Source organism: Corvus moneduloides, chromosome 1 (assembly GCF_009650955.1).
Source record: "Corvus moneduloides isolate bCorMon1 chromosome 1, bCorMon1.pri, whole genome shotgun sequence".
Lineage (NCBI taxonomy): Eukaryota > Metazoa > Chordata > Aves > Passeriformes > Corvidae > Corvus > Corvus moneduloides.
The window spans coordinates 91,128,725-91,147,336 of NC_045476.1; the positions used below are offsets into that span (position 1 = coordinate 91,128,725).

Consider the following 18,612-nt stretch of genomic DNA (forward strand, 5'->3'; position numbering starts at 1 on the left):
ATGACTTTTAAGTTTCTTTTTTTAGGTAGCTGGTACTTCTATTCCATGTGAATTTATTTTTATCCATAATATTTTTTTAGGCATACAGCTGTTCAGTTAGGTCAGAAGCTCCTAGGCTATGAGCTTTTTGCCTTCATTTGAAAATCCAGTTCCAGATAACCTTTTAATCTTCCATACCAGCCTTCCTCTTCCATGAATTTGCTACAGTGGCTTGCTTGACTGATTACTTTGTTTGTAGGAGGTTGGTTGTTTGGATTCATCAGTCTTGATTACAGCCCTACTTTACATAGTTTAAACTAGAACAACTCGATCAAAGATAACTTTTTTTTTGTTATATATTTCTCATACTTTATCAAAGCCAAATTTTAAGAAACATATCTTTTCGAGTCAGTGGATATTTAATTGAAATACAGTAAGTAGATCCAGCCTGTTAGTGGCAGTTTACTGCATAAATATTCATTATTTGAATTTCAAGTTATTTTAATTTGAACTGGAATTAATTAGCAAGTTTGTGCTCTTTGACTGAAATAAGCCTCATTTATCCCTCTAGTGAAAATAGTCACTAATAAAGATTCATAACCAATTTTATACAGCATTGTGCATAAATAAAGTTTATTTCTCCAGTGAAGTCCATGCCAGCAGATTCATTCAAGGGCTGTGGATGATTGTATTATGAAATATGGGTATTATTTATTTACTATGCTCTGTGCCGAAAATGTAAGCTAAAAGTAAGATTTTGGGAGCAGCTAACACTGAGGTTTAAACGACACTTTCTAATATTCCTCCAGGATTGCTAAAGAAGCACCTGGCACTTCAGTAAATGCATTGATCAGGATAAACTGTTTCTAACAGCGCAATTTCTAAACTGTCTGTGATTATGTCTTTATGTAAAGTGCTGTACTACTTTGAAAATTGACTCTTCTCTTTAAAAAAATTCCGACAATAAAATGCTAATTTTTTTCAGTGCCGAATGTTTGTGTTTGACATATCACAGTGTTTTTTCTATTTGCCAGTTGTGGAGTCTTCAAATGATGTCTGATAGTCTAGTTATGCATTTCTTGACAAGCATCTGCAATAGTAATGAGTATCAGGCAAGCCAGTGCACTCTTTAGTTGTCCCACAGCAGCACGATGCCTTGCAGTTGTGTCCTCTTAGAGCTGTGCACCTGTACAGCCTTCTGTGAGATATCACTTACAACTGAGCACATTATCTGAAAAGGGGAGCTGCACAGAGGATGAGACTATTGTTGTTCTTCTTTCTTTTTGAATGTGGTGAATGATGGTGCTTAAGCCATAAAAGCAGGCAGATTGCTCTCTCTCCTCATTAGAAGTATGCTAGTCATGAACAAATGGCAATAATAAATGCTCGTATGACTCAAGACGTGCAAAAACTGCAAGCTCATCTAACAAGTTAAAAGATGTACTTGAAAAATAGGCTTTTAGGGCATGTGCATCTGAATAATTTTTTTTCTTATTAGCAACTGTCTTCACTGCAAACATTCATAACTAAACTGTTTTCGTTATTTCTTCTGCCTTTGTGACACAGGAATAATCTACCAGAAGAGCACATTTTGTGAAAACTGGAATCAGGGTATCTGCAGTCCAGTTGTCTTGATGTTTTCATTCCTTTTCTGCCTAACTGCTACACAGTATTTTTCAAGTTTTAGTGTAGTACATTGTGCTACTGCCTTTCATTGAGTATCCTGACAATTAATACTACGTTACCTTTCCCCGTAATAATGGTGATCAGAAGAACAGAAATGAGCACACCAGGCCCTCATCCTTATGGGCTGTTTCAACAGCCTAATTTTGTCAATCTCCTTAGATGTCAATATTGACAGAACACCAGGGCTACTCCTTGAAGCTACTTAAAGCAACTTCGATTCATCTGTATTTTTGTCCATTTGTTCTAGCTTTTACAAGGTGGGCAGTTCAGAAGTTCAGCTGTTGGATCCCTGGAGTCTGTAATCAAGGCAGTGTGTAAAGAAGAATCTTCATTTTTCAGCAATGCAAACCTTTTCATAGACATGCCCAGAATCATGGGACTTTTGGAGGACAATATGGGAAAATACGGCATTCCTGAAAACTCAAGTAAGAAAAACATCAATCACAAGTTGCAGTACGCATTCAGAGTTAAGAGACGTTTTTCCCACTTAAATGGAAATGTTTATATACCCATTGACGTCTCAGTTGATACTGACTCAGTTAACTTCAGCACAAGATGCTGATCAATAAAAATTTAGTGGCTATGAGATAATTGTGGGTGAGACAGAAGTGATTCTGGTTTTTTTCTATCTTTGCAAATAATTAAGAGTATTCCTTTCTTTGAGACATTTTTATTAACAGTTTTACAGCACTTGGTATTAAAAACATATCTTTGAGATACCAGATTGAGAATATATTGCTGCTTTCCCTTCTTCTGTAAACACAAAGCTGTGGTAATTATTGAGCAGTAAAATATGCAAACCTTCTGGATAGAACGAGTTTTTTAATGGTTGATATTCCTATTCTCTTTGTCAAGTGCTCAGAAAAATCCCTTAGCACTCACTTTCACCTTTGGTCCCTTTCCTCAATACACATTTGACTTACCCTGATTAATTTTAGTATTGTTAATAACCTTGTTAGTGCCTCAGGTGGCCCTGTGCAAGAGAAGACTACAGTGATAGAGTGTCACTAGAGTGTCATAGATAAGAGTGTCACTCCATCATCTATTGGTTTCTACAGCCCAAAGTTGCTCCAGGCTTGGCTGGGATCCTTGGGAGGGAGCCAGAGCTCTGTTTTGGCCTTCTCACTTGCATGTGTGGGATGTAATGCTAAGCAGGCAGCTCTGTTTTTCTTTCCTACTGGAAGATTGAAGTCAGCTGGATGGCTGATTAGAAAGATTGTTTGGAACTTTGTCTCTTTAAAAGCTGTTTAGGCCAGAAGCACTGTTTCTTGATCTTTTTTTTTCCAGAGTTCTTTTCTTTTTTTTTCAGAGTTGTCACAACTCTGGTGTGCTGTGAGACCTTTTACCACAGGACTCTGAAATATTTAAGGCATCCGTTATTTCCTACATTCCCATGAGTGAATTAATACTGTTGCCCATACTTTACAAATTTCTGCATGGGGCAATGGAAAAAAAAATTGAGGCCGCAGAAACTTGATTCATACCCCTTCACAGTGATTAACTTGTATGTATTTTTTGTATACCAACACTTCCTAGTGACTTTCTGAAGTTCACAGCAAAGCCAGAGTAGCAGGTCTTCAGTGTCCTTTAGCCTATTGACATTTCTGACCGGCCAACTTGTAGCCTCATTATTCTTTGCTATTGTTTAGCAATGATTGTTTTTAGTAATGATTGTTTAATTTAAGAAAGTAAAAATTTGGGTAAAGAACTGGCCTTTCTTAATGAAATATTTCTGACACATCTTTCTTTCACTTTCTTTCAGGAGTTTAAATGGTTTTGGCCTAGTTTTCCATTATGTAAAAGGATTTGTCTTCCTTGAGGAGTTAATGACATTTTTTAGTATTTCTTCAGAGCACTAGAAATGGGATACTTTGATACCACTTGTAAGAAATAATAAAACCCCCCAAAAACATCAGTTGGGCATAAAAATCTGCATGTTTCTAATAGGAAACTGATTGCCTTTACATGAGTACAAATGCAGTGGGATATCTTTGAAACTGTTCCTTAGATCCTAGTTCTGAAGGACATACACCCTAATGTATTAATAGCCCCATGTGATGTAGGAATACGGGTTTTTATTAAAGAATGCAAAAGACAATTGATTAGATGTTTCAAATCAAGAAGTTAAGTGTCCTGAAAATTTTTTGCCTGCCTTTTTGGTAGGCTTTTATAAGATTATACAAAAAGAAAAGTCAGTATTTGTGAAGGATTTTGTATATTCCTACTTCTTTCTTATATAGGAACCCAAAGCTGAAGAACAATGGCAGGTGTGGAAGGAGGTTTTTTTCTTTTAATTCTTCCCTCTAAATTCAATTTTGTGGGAAGAAGGTTCACATATGTCCTTCTGCTCTAACAAACAGGCACTAATATGATTTTAGGATAGATGGGATTCACAGGCTGCTTTTCAGAAATGCAAGGAGCTCTGGCTTCTGATTTTTTTTTCCTGTTCAGTGTTTAGAGTTCTTCATCCTCAACACTATCATAGACTGTGGTTAAAGAATTTCTGTAGGGGCCTATACTGATTGTTTAGTGGTAGTTGGATGATGTTGTTACCAAAATACTGGCAACAGTATTTGGCATGGTGCTGTGGTAGACTCTAAAATAAGACTCAAGCTTTTCTTTGAATAAAAAAATTCCAATCTCACCTGTGTTGTCCATCTTAAATTCGAGCCTGTCTTTGTTTTTGCAGCTCCTTTTTGCTTGAAGCTTTATCAGGAGATTTTGCAGGCTCCTAATGGGGCTTTGCTATGGACTTTCCTGAAACCTTTATTACATGGGAAGATACTGTACAATTCAAACATCAACATGATTAACCTGGTGATGGAGAAGGTGAGTATCAAAAAACCCCACTATTTCTGTGTATTGATTTTGTCTTTGTACTTGGTTTTAAAGGTCCGCTTCTTCCAGGGTAGGAAGAAACAATTGGATAATTACCTTTCAGAAACATAGATCCAACCTGCCCCCTGAGGTCTCACCTGTTTCCCACTTTAAACTCAATGCTTCTCTTAACTTTTATCCTACTTGTTACATTGGTTCCAACTCACTGTGAAAAGCAGAATTTTGCCCATAGTCCTTTAAACCATGAATAGAAAGATTAAATGGAACACATTAGCAAAAGTGTCACGGGAATCATACTGAATCAAGGTGTAGGGTGCAGGTATTCTAGGCAAGCTTTTGCCTTCAATATTTTCTTATGGGAAATGGGAACTGTAATGGGGCATCATAGAGACCTGGGGAAGGGATGCTCCAGGGAAAAAAGCCTGTTCTTAGGGAGTCACTGAGCTGAATTAAAAAAAAAAAAAAGAAGAAATCTTCAGTTCATCCTTCCTGATTGTTTCTAACACCAGTATCTGAGTGACCAGTCATAACTGAGGTGCTGTATGTGTGGATGCTGATGATGGTATTCAAGAGTTTTACTGTCTCTGCAGTTCTGTTATGGCTGCTATTCTGTCTTGAGTGTGATTATTGACAGTGACATGTTTCTTCATGCCTAGATTAGAGGCACTTCTGTAAGAGAAGGGTTTATGACTTGTTTTAGATTTCTCTGCAAATTTTGCATTGATCTAAATATATGGCTTTTACTCTGCAATATTAGTTATTGCAAGAATGACAATTTGGATTAATTTAAAATCTGGACAAAAACAATTGCTGCTTGTAAGTGGTACACAAAAAGACCATAGTAACTTTAAATATGATGGTAACGATATTCTCTGTAAATTGAAAACTTTGTGGTATTCTGATTTGTGTTCTAAAAAATAGTAAAAAACTAAGTCCAAAACCCCATTCTAGATAGCAGATAATAGATAACTTTATAGTTTCTGTTCTGAATTGGAAAAAAGATATTGAGTGATTTCATATTTTGCAGTTAAATAACTTAATTTGAGGAACAGGTTATCACTCTGGAGTACAGTATGATTAATTTAAAATTTTTAGTCAGTTAGAAATGAAGCTGCTCTTGATGTTTATAGATGGAAATTCTACAAAGACGAGTTGTAAGAAATGATAAATATTACATATCTTTTTGAAATTATATTCTGTGTTACAATGACATTTAGAATACAGCACTTAAAACATTTCCCCATTATTTTGCCAATTAATATGCCAAACCTCCATTCTTAAAAGCATCTGTAAGAAAGATGAATATCTTCACACACAGTATGTTCCCCCACAGACCTTTAGTGAAATCTGGACTGAGTAATACAGTTCAGGAAGAAGTTAGCTTGTGGGTTGGTTTTTTCGATTTGTTGGTTTGTTGGTTGGCTGATTGGGATTTTTTTTTGGGGTGGGGTTTAATGCTCTGGAACAATAAGAAGATCCTGGTAGAAGCTCTCATTCTCATTATATATTCTCAGGCTCACAGAAGTTCCACCAGCTTATTCAGAAATCTGTATAAATACACTCTTTCCCCTCTTCCCAGTCCTGCAAATCTAACAAGCAGTTATGAATGGGGATCTGTTTATGTGTAAATATGAAAGTAGTGGGAAATTTTCTTCTCTGGTTTTATTACAAAAATCTCCCAGCTGTTCCTTGAACAGAAACAAAAGTTTAAATTCAAAATATTGTCCCCAGTGTCTCAAACGTGGCTACTAAACCCCAACCCTGTAGCCTTTACAAGCCTGATCTCCTACTGAAATTGGAACAGTTCTAGTTTCCTTCAGAGTGTGTGGCTACATGTCATCTATTTACTAGAAGAAAGAAGTAGCAGATTACAGCTTTGAAGAACACTGATGTTTGTATACTCTAACATATTCTCTAAGATTTCCACATGGACTATTAAATTTGAGACTGTGTAATTGACCTTTCTTCGATAAATTGTGAGGTTGCTGGGTTCGAGTTTCAGAGACGGCAGCAGTTCTACTGTGTGGAGTAATGGTGATAGTCACAGAAACAGGCTGTGGTGATGACTGAGGGTAAAACAGTTCAGTGCCCTATGGCATCCAGGAACTCAGAGGCCACATGTGACATCTTTGATCTTTGCCTTCACAAAACTTTTTTGCCACTGATGAACTGATCTTATGGAAGTATTTCCTATTTCAGAAGATTCTCAGAGTTGATCTTATATTCAGCACTCATGTTAGAAGAACCTTCTGCTGTTTCCAAAAACTTTGGGGTCAGGCTTGCCAGGACTTTACCGCTATAATCTGTCCACTTGCTTTTCAGGTTATATGAATTCCTAGTATTTATTGTTCCTTTGGTGAGTTCTGCATCAAGCACTTCTTCCTCACTTGCTTTTTATTCCACTTCAGACTGCGGCACCTTCTATTTTAATATTTTGTGGTTTTATCTCCCAGCTGTAATTATTTATATTCTCTATTTACTACTACGCTTTATTTTAATTTATTATTAGTATAAAAAAATTTAAAACTTACTTAGATTTCAGAATTATTAGTCTGCAATCCTCTGGTTCCCCTAGCATCTTTATACATATTTTTGCATTTGTTATTTTCCACTTCCCTCATGACAAGGGAGTTTTAATCAGGAGGTTACACTACACTGAGTAGTTCAGCTATTTAATCCTCGAGTGCTTCTGAAATTCTTCACTGGACATTATCTTTTCCTGGAAATTACTTATTGTCAATTTTTTTTAAGTTGTGCTTAAGTTTTTTTTGTGTTAAGTTTTTTTTAAGTTTTACTGTGCACGTTTATTTTTTACTGCTGCTTTGATTAGAGACAGATTGTCCAAAGTGTTCTGCATGTGGAAGGCTTCTGTCTCAGGAACTTCCCAAATGCTTGCTGTCATGAATGAAAAAGCAAAAAACACTTTTAAACTAACTCCTCGTTTTGCTTTTTTTTGCCTAAGGTTTTGGGTTTTTTTTTCTTATTTGGATGTAACCTTCCTTTGAAAGGAAGTTTTCTAGTGGCTTCCTGCTTTGTATTGTGTGTATATATATATATGTGGTCTTCCTCAAATCTTTTTTTGATAAGCAGTAGGTATTTGTTCAGTTTCCTCTATGGTGCCTTAAACTCTGTACCTCCTGCACACAACTTAACCACTTTGCTGCTTTTAATTTCTTTGAAATAAGTGTTTACATTACAGAAAGTTCACCTTTTCCAAAAATCCATGCTGCTGCTGTTTTTTTAGTTTCTTGTGTAAGGCAGTTGAATACAAGCACATTATAGTTACTGTAGCTCTTTGAAAGCAATTTCAGCACAAAAATTATTCCTTTGTGCTGCTCAGAATCAAGTCAAGAAGCACTAAGATCTACAGAGCCCAAATCTTACAAGCTGCTTGATACAGTAGTTTCTAGTGGTGTCTGAAAGTTTGATCTCCTTGTGTTCTGGTGTGACCTGTGGTTGCTCTGTCCTAGGGAGAAAGCAATCTCCGAGACTGGCTGCTTGCTACCCTTGCAGCCTTCCTGGTCTCCTTCATCTTGTCACCGTCATGCCTGGTTTGTGGGTTTCAATCCATGAGGTTTCTGTGTTGCTTCTGATGGGAAGAACTTGTTTAGTCTATTTGACAGCAGATTTAGTTTAACATTTAGGATCACTTTCTCTTTAACCTTAATGAATTCCATTCTTTGAAGTGGAATAGGGATTCTCATAGAAATTAAATGCGTAATGTTTTTCAGGGAAACAAAATTACATGTAAGGTCTCTTTGGGGCCTTCTGTGTTATAAAGAGGAAAAAAGAGCCACCAGAAGTTGTTTTTTCATGTTGTGCTAAGAGTGGGATTTTGAAAAAGGCACTTAAAATACTATGGCAGAAATTTTATACTTTCAATGGGAATTATTGCAAAAAGTGTGGTCCCAAACTAGAGTTTACAACTCACTGCAGACACTCTTTGCTGGAAAATGTCAACAATTTTTACCATAACAACCATGCTGGATTGTTCTTAAATGCACTTCTGTGACTGATAACAGCAATTTAAACAAAAAGATGCCACAATATTTTCTAGTCTTGAGTATACTTGTGAGCTGTTTAAAACAGGCTGGAAAAAAAAAAATTCCGCTTGTTTGCTAAGAGAGAAATTGTAACCTATGTTTGACTGGGACAGAAAATGTTTTGCTTTACTCAAGTCTTTCCCTGTGAGAGTATTTTGAAACAGATTTATTGATCAGTTGAATTTATTGTCCAAGCTGTTCTTCCAAATTTCATTTTTATTATGTATTCAGTCGAACTAGTTTGAATAAAAGACCCACAACTGAAAGGCTTTCTTTTGAATATGTCCTAACTGTATTTCTTTTTCTGTCTTTCTGAAGCACCCCCATGGTACTCTCTGTGAAAGAGACACTATAAAATAAAGAAGTCTTTATGATACTTCAGGTGGGAAACATGCAGAGCACAGGAAAACTTTGGTTTGCTTGGTATTGAAAAAGATGCTTTTAATTTCTTAAGTAAAAAAAAAAGAAGAGAACGGATATTCTTACTGCTGTTTATCCAAATGAAATGGAAAGGAGTTGCAGAAGATCTAAAGTGTACCAGTTTTTTCTCTTTCTTAAGATTTACTGTGCATGTTTCACTTCATTTGTTTCCCTGCATTCTTTTTCCCAGGCTAATTTCACTTTTGGTTTTGTGGAAAACTTGAAGACTTATTCTGAGACATGGCTTAGGATGTCTGAGGTCTTCAAAACCAGTGGAAATGTTCTCACAGTTTCACGACTGCAGGTTGGTGAGCTGTGGGAAATCTATCTATTTTCCAACTTTTTGCTGTGTGATCTAGACAGTATTTCTATACACGTAAAACCACACATATATCTGACTTCAGGTTTAAAAACAGCTGAAAAAGAGGCAGATTAGCTTTAGGTTATGAACCTATAGCCTGATGCTGAGAAACTTCTGATGTAAAAATAATTAAAAGCAATGTTGCCTCACTATCTCCAGTATCACTGAACAATAAGGGAAATAACATGGTTTTGGTATTTGTTTGTTCATTGCTTATATTTGCCAGCAAAATGTGAAACTGATTAAAAAAACTGATGAGGGAAATATTGACTATAAAATAAAAAAGGCATTCTTGTGTCTTCCCCTGTGACCTCTCCTAAATCCCTTTCCCACCCCCTGCCATTTATTTGAAAGGTGTGGTGTTAACCTGTTAAGAGGGAAAGACCGAAGACATGGAGAGGCTAAATGACTTCTCCAGTGTTATGCAGGAAATCTTGGTAATGGAACTGAACATTAATGCATATGTATATTTTGTATATTTAGAGAAGGTAAACTTGAGGTAACATCTATCACTTTTCGTTTTAGGAAGCACTTCAAAACAATTTCATAAAGCATTTCATAGAAAGTAATTTGGATATCAACATGGAAAAACTCCTTAAAAAAATGCAAGCATATGGTACGTATATGAAAGTACATGTAATGATTAGCCCTGTTAGACTTCAATTTAGAACTACATTTAGTTGAAATTGAATATTTTACCTGTCTCCGTGATACTTAAGCAAAGTAATAAGAGACTTTACGCTCTTGAGTTAGTCTCAATTGTAATTGTCTTTTTTCTTTTGGGTGACTGGGTAGTTTGAATTTCAAATATTAAAACAATATTGGTAACAAGTCAGAAGTGGCAAAGTGTCATGGGAGAGTCCAAACATATCATCTATACTTAAAAGGAGTGAAGGGAGATATAAACCCAGTAGCCACAGTCCATTAGGTAGAAGTATATTTTTGTAGTACATTTTGAAGGAAATAAATAGAAAATGAGATTGGATAGAGTGTGTTTGATCAAAAAGTCTCTGTGGGTTTTTTTCTCCATTTATTCAGAATCAGTTGAGTGTGGTGCCCTTGAGCCTCAGAAAAGCCTGAGAGGGTTATAACCAGGGAGCTGCATTGTCAATAGGAAGCAACCAGGGTCAGTCCCAGCCCTGGGATAGCCCAGCGGGGCCGTGGGGATGATGCTGAGGGCAGAATATCAACCTGTGGGAAGCAGTGCGGGCCCAGGTCCATGCCCAGGTCCAGAACCAGGTGTGTAGTGGTGGGAGCTGCAACCTGGAGCAGGCCCAGGCCCAGCTCTGTGCAGCTCTGTTGGAAAGAAGTGGCCCTGATTCATGGGTCTGCATGGGTCTGCCCAGCAGCCTCCCCCTGGGCACAGCCATCCCTGGCTGGCCCTTTCTGCGTTGGTAGTGAACCCTGGCAGTCAAACAGAGAGCCTCCAGGGTTAGATAGATAGCCCAAGGAGAATGTTTCTTAATGGAGAAGAAGGGAAGCTATTATTTTGACTAATTTGGGATATTCAAGGATTTAAGTAGGAGAAGAGAAAGGATTATGCTGTAAAATTAAGTTACTTAACTATTTTATACGACTTTGATAATTGAAAAAAGTTCAGTATGTCCAGCTGTCAGTAAGGTAGGTGCACGATCATTAAAATGCTTGCTAGCATGTGCCAGAAGGAAAAGTTTGTACTGAAGCAGAGTCCAATGTCATTTAAGAAAAGTTCATGATTTTGACGATCAGAAAGAGGGAAAAGTGGGATAAAACGCAGTAACAGACAGTACGACATCATGGACAAAGGGAGCAGGGTACTTCCTAGAGGAGGATTGTGGTAGAAAGGACAGATCTGTGTGGTTTCAGTCAGTGGTGTTAGGAAAATTATGAGCCAGACACGAATCTGTTCCAGTCACTTTCTGGAGGAGGGCAGTGATGAGCTCTCAGGCACCCCCACAGAGGGACTTTGTGACCCTCATTGCTTTGAAAAAATGGACTTTACAGAAATACAGGTCATTAAGTCTGCTTTACAGTCAAAGAATTAAGAGTACCGCTAAAATAAATTAAGTGTACCTGAAGTACAGCTTTTATTGGTTTTCAGTATCTGCCTCTAGGCAGGAGATGGACAAAATCCATGGAAACTCTTGAGAGCTTGTAAATTAAGTGTGTTCTCAGTCTTAAGTTGTACTGCTGCCCAGAGCTGGTACGGTGTTTTGGTTTGACTCTGGCTCAATGCCAGACACCCATGAGAGTCGCTCGCTCACCTGCCCCTGACACAACTGGGTAGAGGAGAGAAAAAAATTAACAAAGGGTTCATGAGTTAAGGACTGGCAGAAATAATTTTTCGGGGGAGCCTGAGTGCTGGAGAGCTAGCCAGAGTAATGACACATACACCGATATGATTTGAGCATCGTTCTCCCGTTATTGTTTATGTACACAAGCTTATATCTACTTTTGCAAAGATTCACACCCAGTCCCTCTAGACGGCCTCTAATCCGCGGGGGAGCCGACCAGTGTATTGCTTTGCCAAGGACTTCCAGGGCTGCCTGCAGCCAGGTGCTTTCCAGGCTTGGCTGCAGCCAGGGGCCAGTTCAGGGGATTTTCCTCAGCAACCCTGAGTTGTCCAATTTTTCCAGGGGTATCATATGCCCCTGTTCCACAAGGAATCCCTCTACAATAATTCAAGCGCAAAACAGGCTCAACTTAAGGTTTCAAAGTGAATTTATTACTAACTAAGAGTCAAAGGAGGATAGTGAGAAGTAAAATAAGTCCTTAGAACACCTTCCCCCCCCCCAGCCCCTCCCTCCTTCTCACCGACAGCACAGGGAGACAGGGCATTGGGTCAGTTCATCACCGAATTTCCTCCCACTGCTCCGGGAGAGGAGTCTTCCCCTGTGGGCCGTGGGGTCCCTCCCACAGGAGGCAGTTCTCCCTGAACCTCTCTGACATTGGTCCACTCTCAGGAGCAGCAGCCACATCGCACCTCCTGTAGCATGAGCCCCTCCCACGGGCACACAGTCGTCCCAAAAGTGATGCGCTGCGGGTCTCTCTTTCCACGGGGTGCAGTCCTCGAAGGAAAGGCTGCTTCAGCCTGGAAGCAAGGGCTGTCTCTCTCCACTGGGTCTTCCACTGGATCACAGCCTCCTCCAGGCATCCACCCGCTCCGGCACAGGCACCTCCCCCACAGGCTGCGGGTGGATCTCTGCATCCCCTGTGGATCCCCATGGGCTGCAGGGGCACAGCTGCTTCACCATGGTCCTCACCATGGTCTGCAGAGGAATCTCGGCTCCGGCACCTGGAGCACCTCCTCCCCCTCCTTCTTCACTGACCTTGGTGTCTCCATGTTGTTTTCCCTCACATGTTCTCACCTCCTCCTCTTCTCTGACTGGAAGAAAAACTGTGTGACTTTATGTTGATTTTCTTCTTAAATATGTCATCATAGAGGCATTGCCAGCCTCTCTCATTGGCCCAGGTTTGGCCACCAGCATGTCCCCCTTCAGAGCCATCAGGGATTTGCTCTGCTGGACATGGTGGGAACTTCCAGGACCTTCTCAGAGGAGTGACTTCTGTGGCCCCTCAGCTACCAAAAACCAGGCTGTGCCAAACCAATGCATACAGTCATGGTTGGTGTGATCTGGTGTGGCTTTTCTTTTGCAGACAGGTTGTGAGATTTAGTTGAAATTGGCCTTGGTTTGAAGGCTTTGTTTGAAGACTTGGGCTGGCTGTGCACTCTTTCATTAAGAAAAATGGCAAATGGCATCTGGAATTCAAACTGGAAAGAATCCGTGTTCCATGTCCTCCTTAGGCAAGCGAATCAAATTTGAATCTACTTTCTCTTCAGATGATTTTCTTAACCAGTGAACTGCTGGCTTGTCTGGGTTGGGCAAAGCTCACGCCTCAAGGTGAAGATGGATCATAATACAGCTAAAAACCGAAGCCTGCAGAAACACAATATTGGAAAGATAGGATGTAGGAAAGAGCAAGTCTCTAAAACTGCAGGGCCTGCTGGAAACAGCTGTCTCAATCTATCAGTTGAGTAATAACTGGATTTGGTTTTTGAGGACCTAACACTGAGAACTACATGAGAGGTTACGGACAAACCAGATTCCATTATATAGTTGTCATGATCTCTGGAATTATCAGATCCATCCTCACTGATGCCGACAACATCACAGAAATCTGTACCTGTGTTTCTCAAGCTTTTTAACAGAACTAAGGAGATTCGATAATATGCAATAAATGGTTTATAGTTTGAATGGTCAAGACAGAATATGATTTAAGTGGAGTGGGTTATGAAACTAGAATTTCCTTATTTTAAGGGAATACAGTTGACGAAATTAACATCATATAAAAACTGAAAATCAATATGGGCTATAGATCACAAGAGCTTTTATGCCTTTGTGAAACTGATCTCTCCAAAGTGCCAGAGCACTCCTCTGCATTTACACGTTGATTATACTTCTTTGTATAGATTCACTTGGTCATTTTACTTCTTGAAAAATGATATGCACTCTTATTTTTATCTTAGTCTGTATATTTTTTGTTCATTTTATTAGTCCATAATAATGTGTAATTTAACTGTAAACCTCTGTTCTTCTGTTTGTTTTTTAAGAAATTTCATTAATCTTATATTGCATCAGCTGTTTATTCCTGTAATTACCTAGCTTGCATTAAAGTCTTGAATATATCCATATGTTACTGGTTTTACCACTCACAATCTTTTTTTTTATCCAAAACTCCAGTTTTCTAAAATCTCCTGATCTCTGTGATTGTCTTCTAACTAAAGCAAATATTCCCTTCTTTTGTCACATCTTTACTCTCATTCAGCTGACTTCTAATTGTCCTCAAATACAAGTTGCTTGTATTTGTATCTTTTTTAATTTCTCTGCAATGCTATAAAAATTTTAACAGACTTAGTGACGTTATTCTCCCTGCTACTCCTGCTATAAAGTGTCATGGACAGAGTGGATAGATGTAGAACTCTTCCAAACTCTATAAAATCATCATGCTGCAAGACCTCGCAAAGTTATCAATTTCTAAACGTGTTTAACAGGGTTACTGTGTCAGATTTACTCATGTGGAGCAAGGTAAATATTTAGCTGAGGGGTGAAAAGCTTGTGGTTTTCTTTTAAAGCCCTTTGCTTCCTAAGCTAGCTGTGTGTGGGCAAGACAATTATTTTCCTCTATGCTTGCTTTTCAGCCCAGCAACTTGGAATAATTTTCTACCAACTTTACATAAACCCTATTCCACTAGTACTTGTGAGCTCCTTGCTGAGCACAGTCCTTAAAAACCTTCAGGAAGGCACTGGAAGGCATTTGTGCTGCAAGCTCCTCTTTTAAAGTCTTACTTGCTGAATGTCTCTCTCATCCTTCTGCAATTTCTTCCAGATGTGAAGTTTTTTTTTACTATCAAGGACTCTCCCTTAGAGAGGGCTGCATACGACTCAGTATACAACAGCTAGGGTGATGAAAAAATAAAACCAAAACAAGCATCTTTGTTTTGTGCTACCCCTCTGCTGCCCACACTGTAATGAAGTAGTTTTGTGTGTATTTAGAAGGCAGGAAACAAATAGCTGTAATGTCATCACTGAAAACTGTGCCACCACCCAAATCTTCTGATAACTAAAAACTTCCTTCTAATTTTTGACCTAAATTTATTTATTCCTGATTTATTCAAATTTATTTTTCACGCAACTTTTTATTTTACTTAAATAGCACTTCTACCCGAAGGTTTTACATAAACCATTTGTATTTCCTTCCAGTTACTTAATAATAGGTTAAACCAGCTGCGTGGAAGATGAGGGCTGACTTGGTTTTTAACAAAATATAAAGATAATAGTGAACACAGATTTGCCATGTTTTTCATTCATAATTGCTACATTTATAAATGAGAAAGAACCAAGGTCATCAATTCTATAGATCTTGATTTTAAAACTTTCATGTAGATGGCATTTTTTCATATATGTGTTTCCACGAGAAATATTTAGGTATACCACACTCCAAGCCAACACCAATATAGGTGTTATTTCTTATGCTAAAATATTCAACAATTTAACTCACGAGAGAAGCTTTATTTAGCTAATTATTGATTTCAAATTAAGGTCTTGTGTGTATATATATCACTGAATGATAGAATGCTTTCAGTAGGAGGGGACCTTAAGGATGATCTAGCTCCAGCCCCTCTGCTGTGGGGCCACCTTCCGCTAGACCAGGTGGCTCAGAGCCCCATCCAGCATGGCCTTGAACATTTCCAGGCTTGGGGCATTCACAACTTCTCTGGGCAACCCGTTCCAACCTAAACCTACTCTCCTACAGTTTAAAGCCATTGCCTCTTATCCCCTTGCTATACATCTGCCCTTGTAAAAAGTCCTCTCCACCTTTTTTGTAGGCCCCCTTCAGGTACTGGACGGCCACAATGAGATCTGGAAGGTGCTATGGTGTCTGTCTGGAGCCTTCTCTTCTCCAGGTTGAACAACCCCAACCCTCTCAGCCTATCTTCATACAGAAGAAAGTATATTGGGCTACATATAATTACATATACCTATATAAAAATATATACGAAAACTTAACCCTATCACTTGGGCTTAATATTAGGAATATTCTCTTCTCTCTAATGCTGTAAAAGAAGGAGCAGCATAGGTGTTTCCTTTATTGTCCTCCTCAAGGATAGTCATAAATAAGACATGTATCATCTCTATTCAGTTCTGGTTTCTCTCAACATATGAATTCACCCTGTCACTGTTTGCCCAGCTGTTGGACTCTAGACTGTCAGTTCCTCTACTTTTTCTCCTTGTGCACTTTACCCTTTCTCACTGTCAATCATGCCTCTTCTTCAGACTGTTTCATACATTTTCCACTTATCTGCCTTCTTATTGTAATATTTCCTGTGCTGATGCTGAGTAACATCTATGATCCAGCATTTGTCCGTCACCACTGTCATCATAGGAGGTCATCACCTGTTCTTTTTAAAGGCTGTATCTTCAAGTGAGTCTTGAAAAATTTAAGATGGAAAATTGTGTTGGATGTTTTATACATGTTTTATAGCATTGCTTACTACCTGAGAAATTCAGATGCTTTCATCAAATCCAGATGAGTTAAGATTGTTTCTAGATCATGCTATCCTTCTGGTCATTCTCTCAAACATAAGGATATAGCATTATCCCTACATTCTTTACCAATAGAGGGAGATCTGAATTCCTCCAAAGGTTAAGTGTTTTTTTGCAAACCAGGTTTTGGTTGAGGCATATGTTCATCCTGGATCCATGGATAAGTGAAAATGTAGAGATTATTAGACCTTTTTCAGATGCTTTTAGATGTAGGACTCCTGTTAAAATGCTTATGCTCTACAGAGCATGGTTCTTGAAATATTCACAGTGTCAAGGACAAAAGAACTCGATAAGATGTTACCAAATGAGAGATAAATATATGTTGTGATGTCTGAAGTACAGTAATTCCCTTGTATTTGTGTGAGTGAGTAATTATGGAAATGTATGAAAATGTTAGAAGTCCTACAGTTTCGTGGGTGTGGTCTCTTTCTAGAACTTTGCTAGAATCTGTTACTTTTTTGTTCCTCTGAAGTTGAAGGAAAGCGCAGCTGAGGGCTCGTAAAAGCCACTGGAACATGAACTGCACTTCCAAAAGTTCACACTAAAATTTCTGTATTTTTTAAAATTCTTTTTTTTTTTCAATACAATGTGCAAGTGACAACACACCTTTCTGTTCTGATCATTGAAACTAAGCAAGTCCAATTTGTTTCCTCATCTTAGAAGCGATGATGAACAAGATGCTTAACAGCTCAGCAAGTAAACAGATTGACCTGTTGACACAGCTTGTAGTAAATATCTCTCCCTGTGTGTTACTGGACCGTTTCCAGCCTTTTGACTCTGTTGAGAAATTGGAGGAGAAGGCTCATGAACTCATGCAGGAAAACAATCTTTTGGCTAGTAAGTACCTTATGTAAAATGTATTTTTACAGAAAACTTCAGACTTTGTAGTTGTTGTCTGTGTTTATTGATAGGGTAGGTTAAGGTAACACAGTTTCAAAGCATGCACTAAATAACATAAAATTCAGTCACATTAAAGCACATTTGAATGCTCTAATGTAAGCTGGAAAGACTAATTACATTGTTTTAACTGGGGAATGGCCAAATTAATCATTGAAGTTTCTTATTTCTAACAAAATATTTAAAAGAATGATCATAAATATTTGAAGAAGAAAAAGATGAAAAAATGTGGAATACTGAAGAAAATTAACAAAATGACAAGAATATCTAGTTTATCTAGTTTACACCCTTTAAAAATTTAGTTTTTATATTCTTGACTTTTCAAAAAGGAGGAAAGAGAGGGGTTTTGGTAAGATTTACTGTTAAACCAACGCCTCAGAGAAATTAGTTTGTTTATTCAGAGTAAATAAATTCTTAAGGAATTTCTTTTCTTGCCTGGGATTAAATTTTCTCTCTTTTTCCTGTATTATGTACTTATTGCTGATAATCAATTAATTTTACAAAAGATTTAAAAAGGCAAGAAATTTCCTTGAAATTTTCCTTTCTTCAAAGAAAGAAATGGACAGATAAATCTTGGCCCTCAGAAAATTGAATTATAAAATTCTAGATCCATTTTGCTTCCATTTACCTAGGGAAGGGTCATATGCTAATATAAGCCAAGACATTTCTTGTGAGTATTTTTCAGTACTGTGACCTTATTATCTCTTCACATTATTAGAGAGAGAGAAGATGGCATTTTAAGGAACCTAATGTGTCCAACATGTCAATGTTACATGCTCTGATGTGGGCATACATTCCCCTCCATACAAGGATGTTAAACTGGAATGGAATTTCCCTTTCTTTGTTTATGGTCTTCAGAGCCTTCGTAGCCTCATGGAATGTCTTAGAAAATCAACTGTTTGTGTAAATGGGAAAATGAGATTGGCCAGTTGAAAGAAAAAAGCTTTGCAGTAAAGTATTCTATCTTTTATTAGCTTTCGGACGGTAGGTAAGATATCTCTCCCTTTTACTAAGGAAGAAAAGGGCAACATTTTGCATCTATGCAGAAGTCCTAAAACGTCTGGGTCACCCTAAAAGAGAGCACAAGCAGTTTCATGTATTTGGCTTAATCTTTATGAAAGCTGCGTATTAAGCTTTCATCTGTTTGGTAGGGTTTTTTTTTTCCTTTATACAGAGCTAAAGAAAACAAACATACAAATTCTGCTGTGCTAAACTAGAAGTTTTGCAATTGACTTGAAAATTATTATCAGAGTAAATTTTAGTGGGTTGGTATGTTTTCTTTGTCATCTACTTATGAAAGTTG

At 38.0% G+C, this 18,612-nt stretch overlaps 1 protein-coding gene across 1 annotated transcript in view; it reads left to right on the plus strand.

Moving 5' to 3' along the window:
- Positions 1-18,612, plus strand: part of ABCA13 (ATP binding cassette subfamily A member 13) — a 180,881-nt gene that overhangs the window by 45,261 nt on the left and 117,008 nt on the right. The window contains exons 19-23 of the mRNA XM_032118439.1: positions 1,913-2,090; positions 4,355-4,494; positions 9,157-9,270; positions 9,853-9,943; positions 17,073-17,249. Of these exons, the coding sequence (XP_031974330.1) occupies positions 1,913-2,090; positions 4,355-4,494; positions 9,157-9,270; positions 9,853-9,943; positions 17,073-17,249 (700 nt within the window). The remainder of the gene's footprint in view (positions 1-1,912; positions 2,091-4,354; positions 4,495-9,156; positions 9,271-9,852; positions 9,944-17,072; positions 17,250-18,612) is intronic.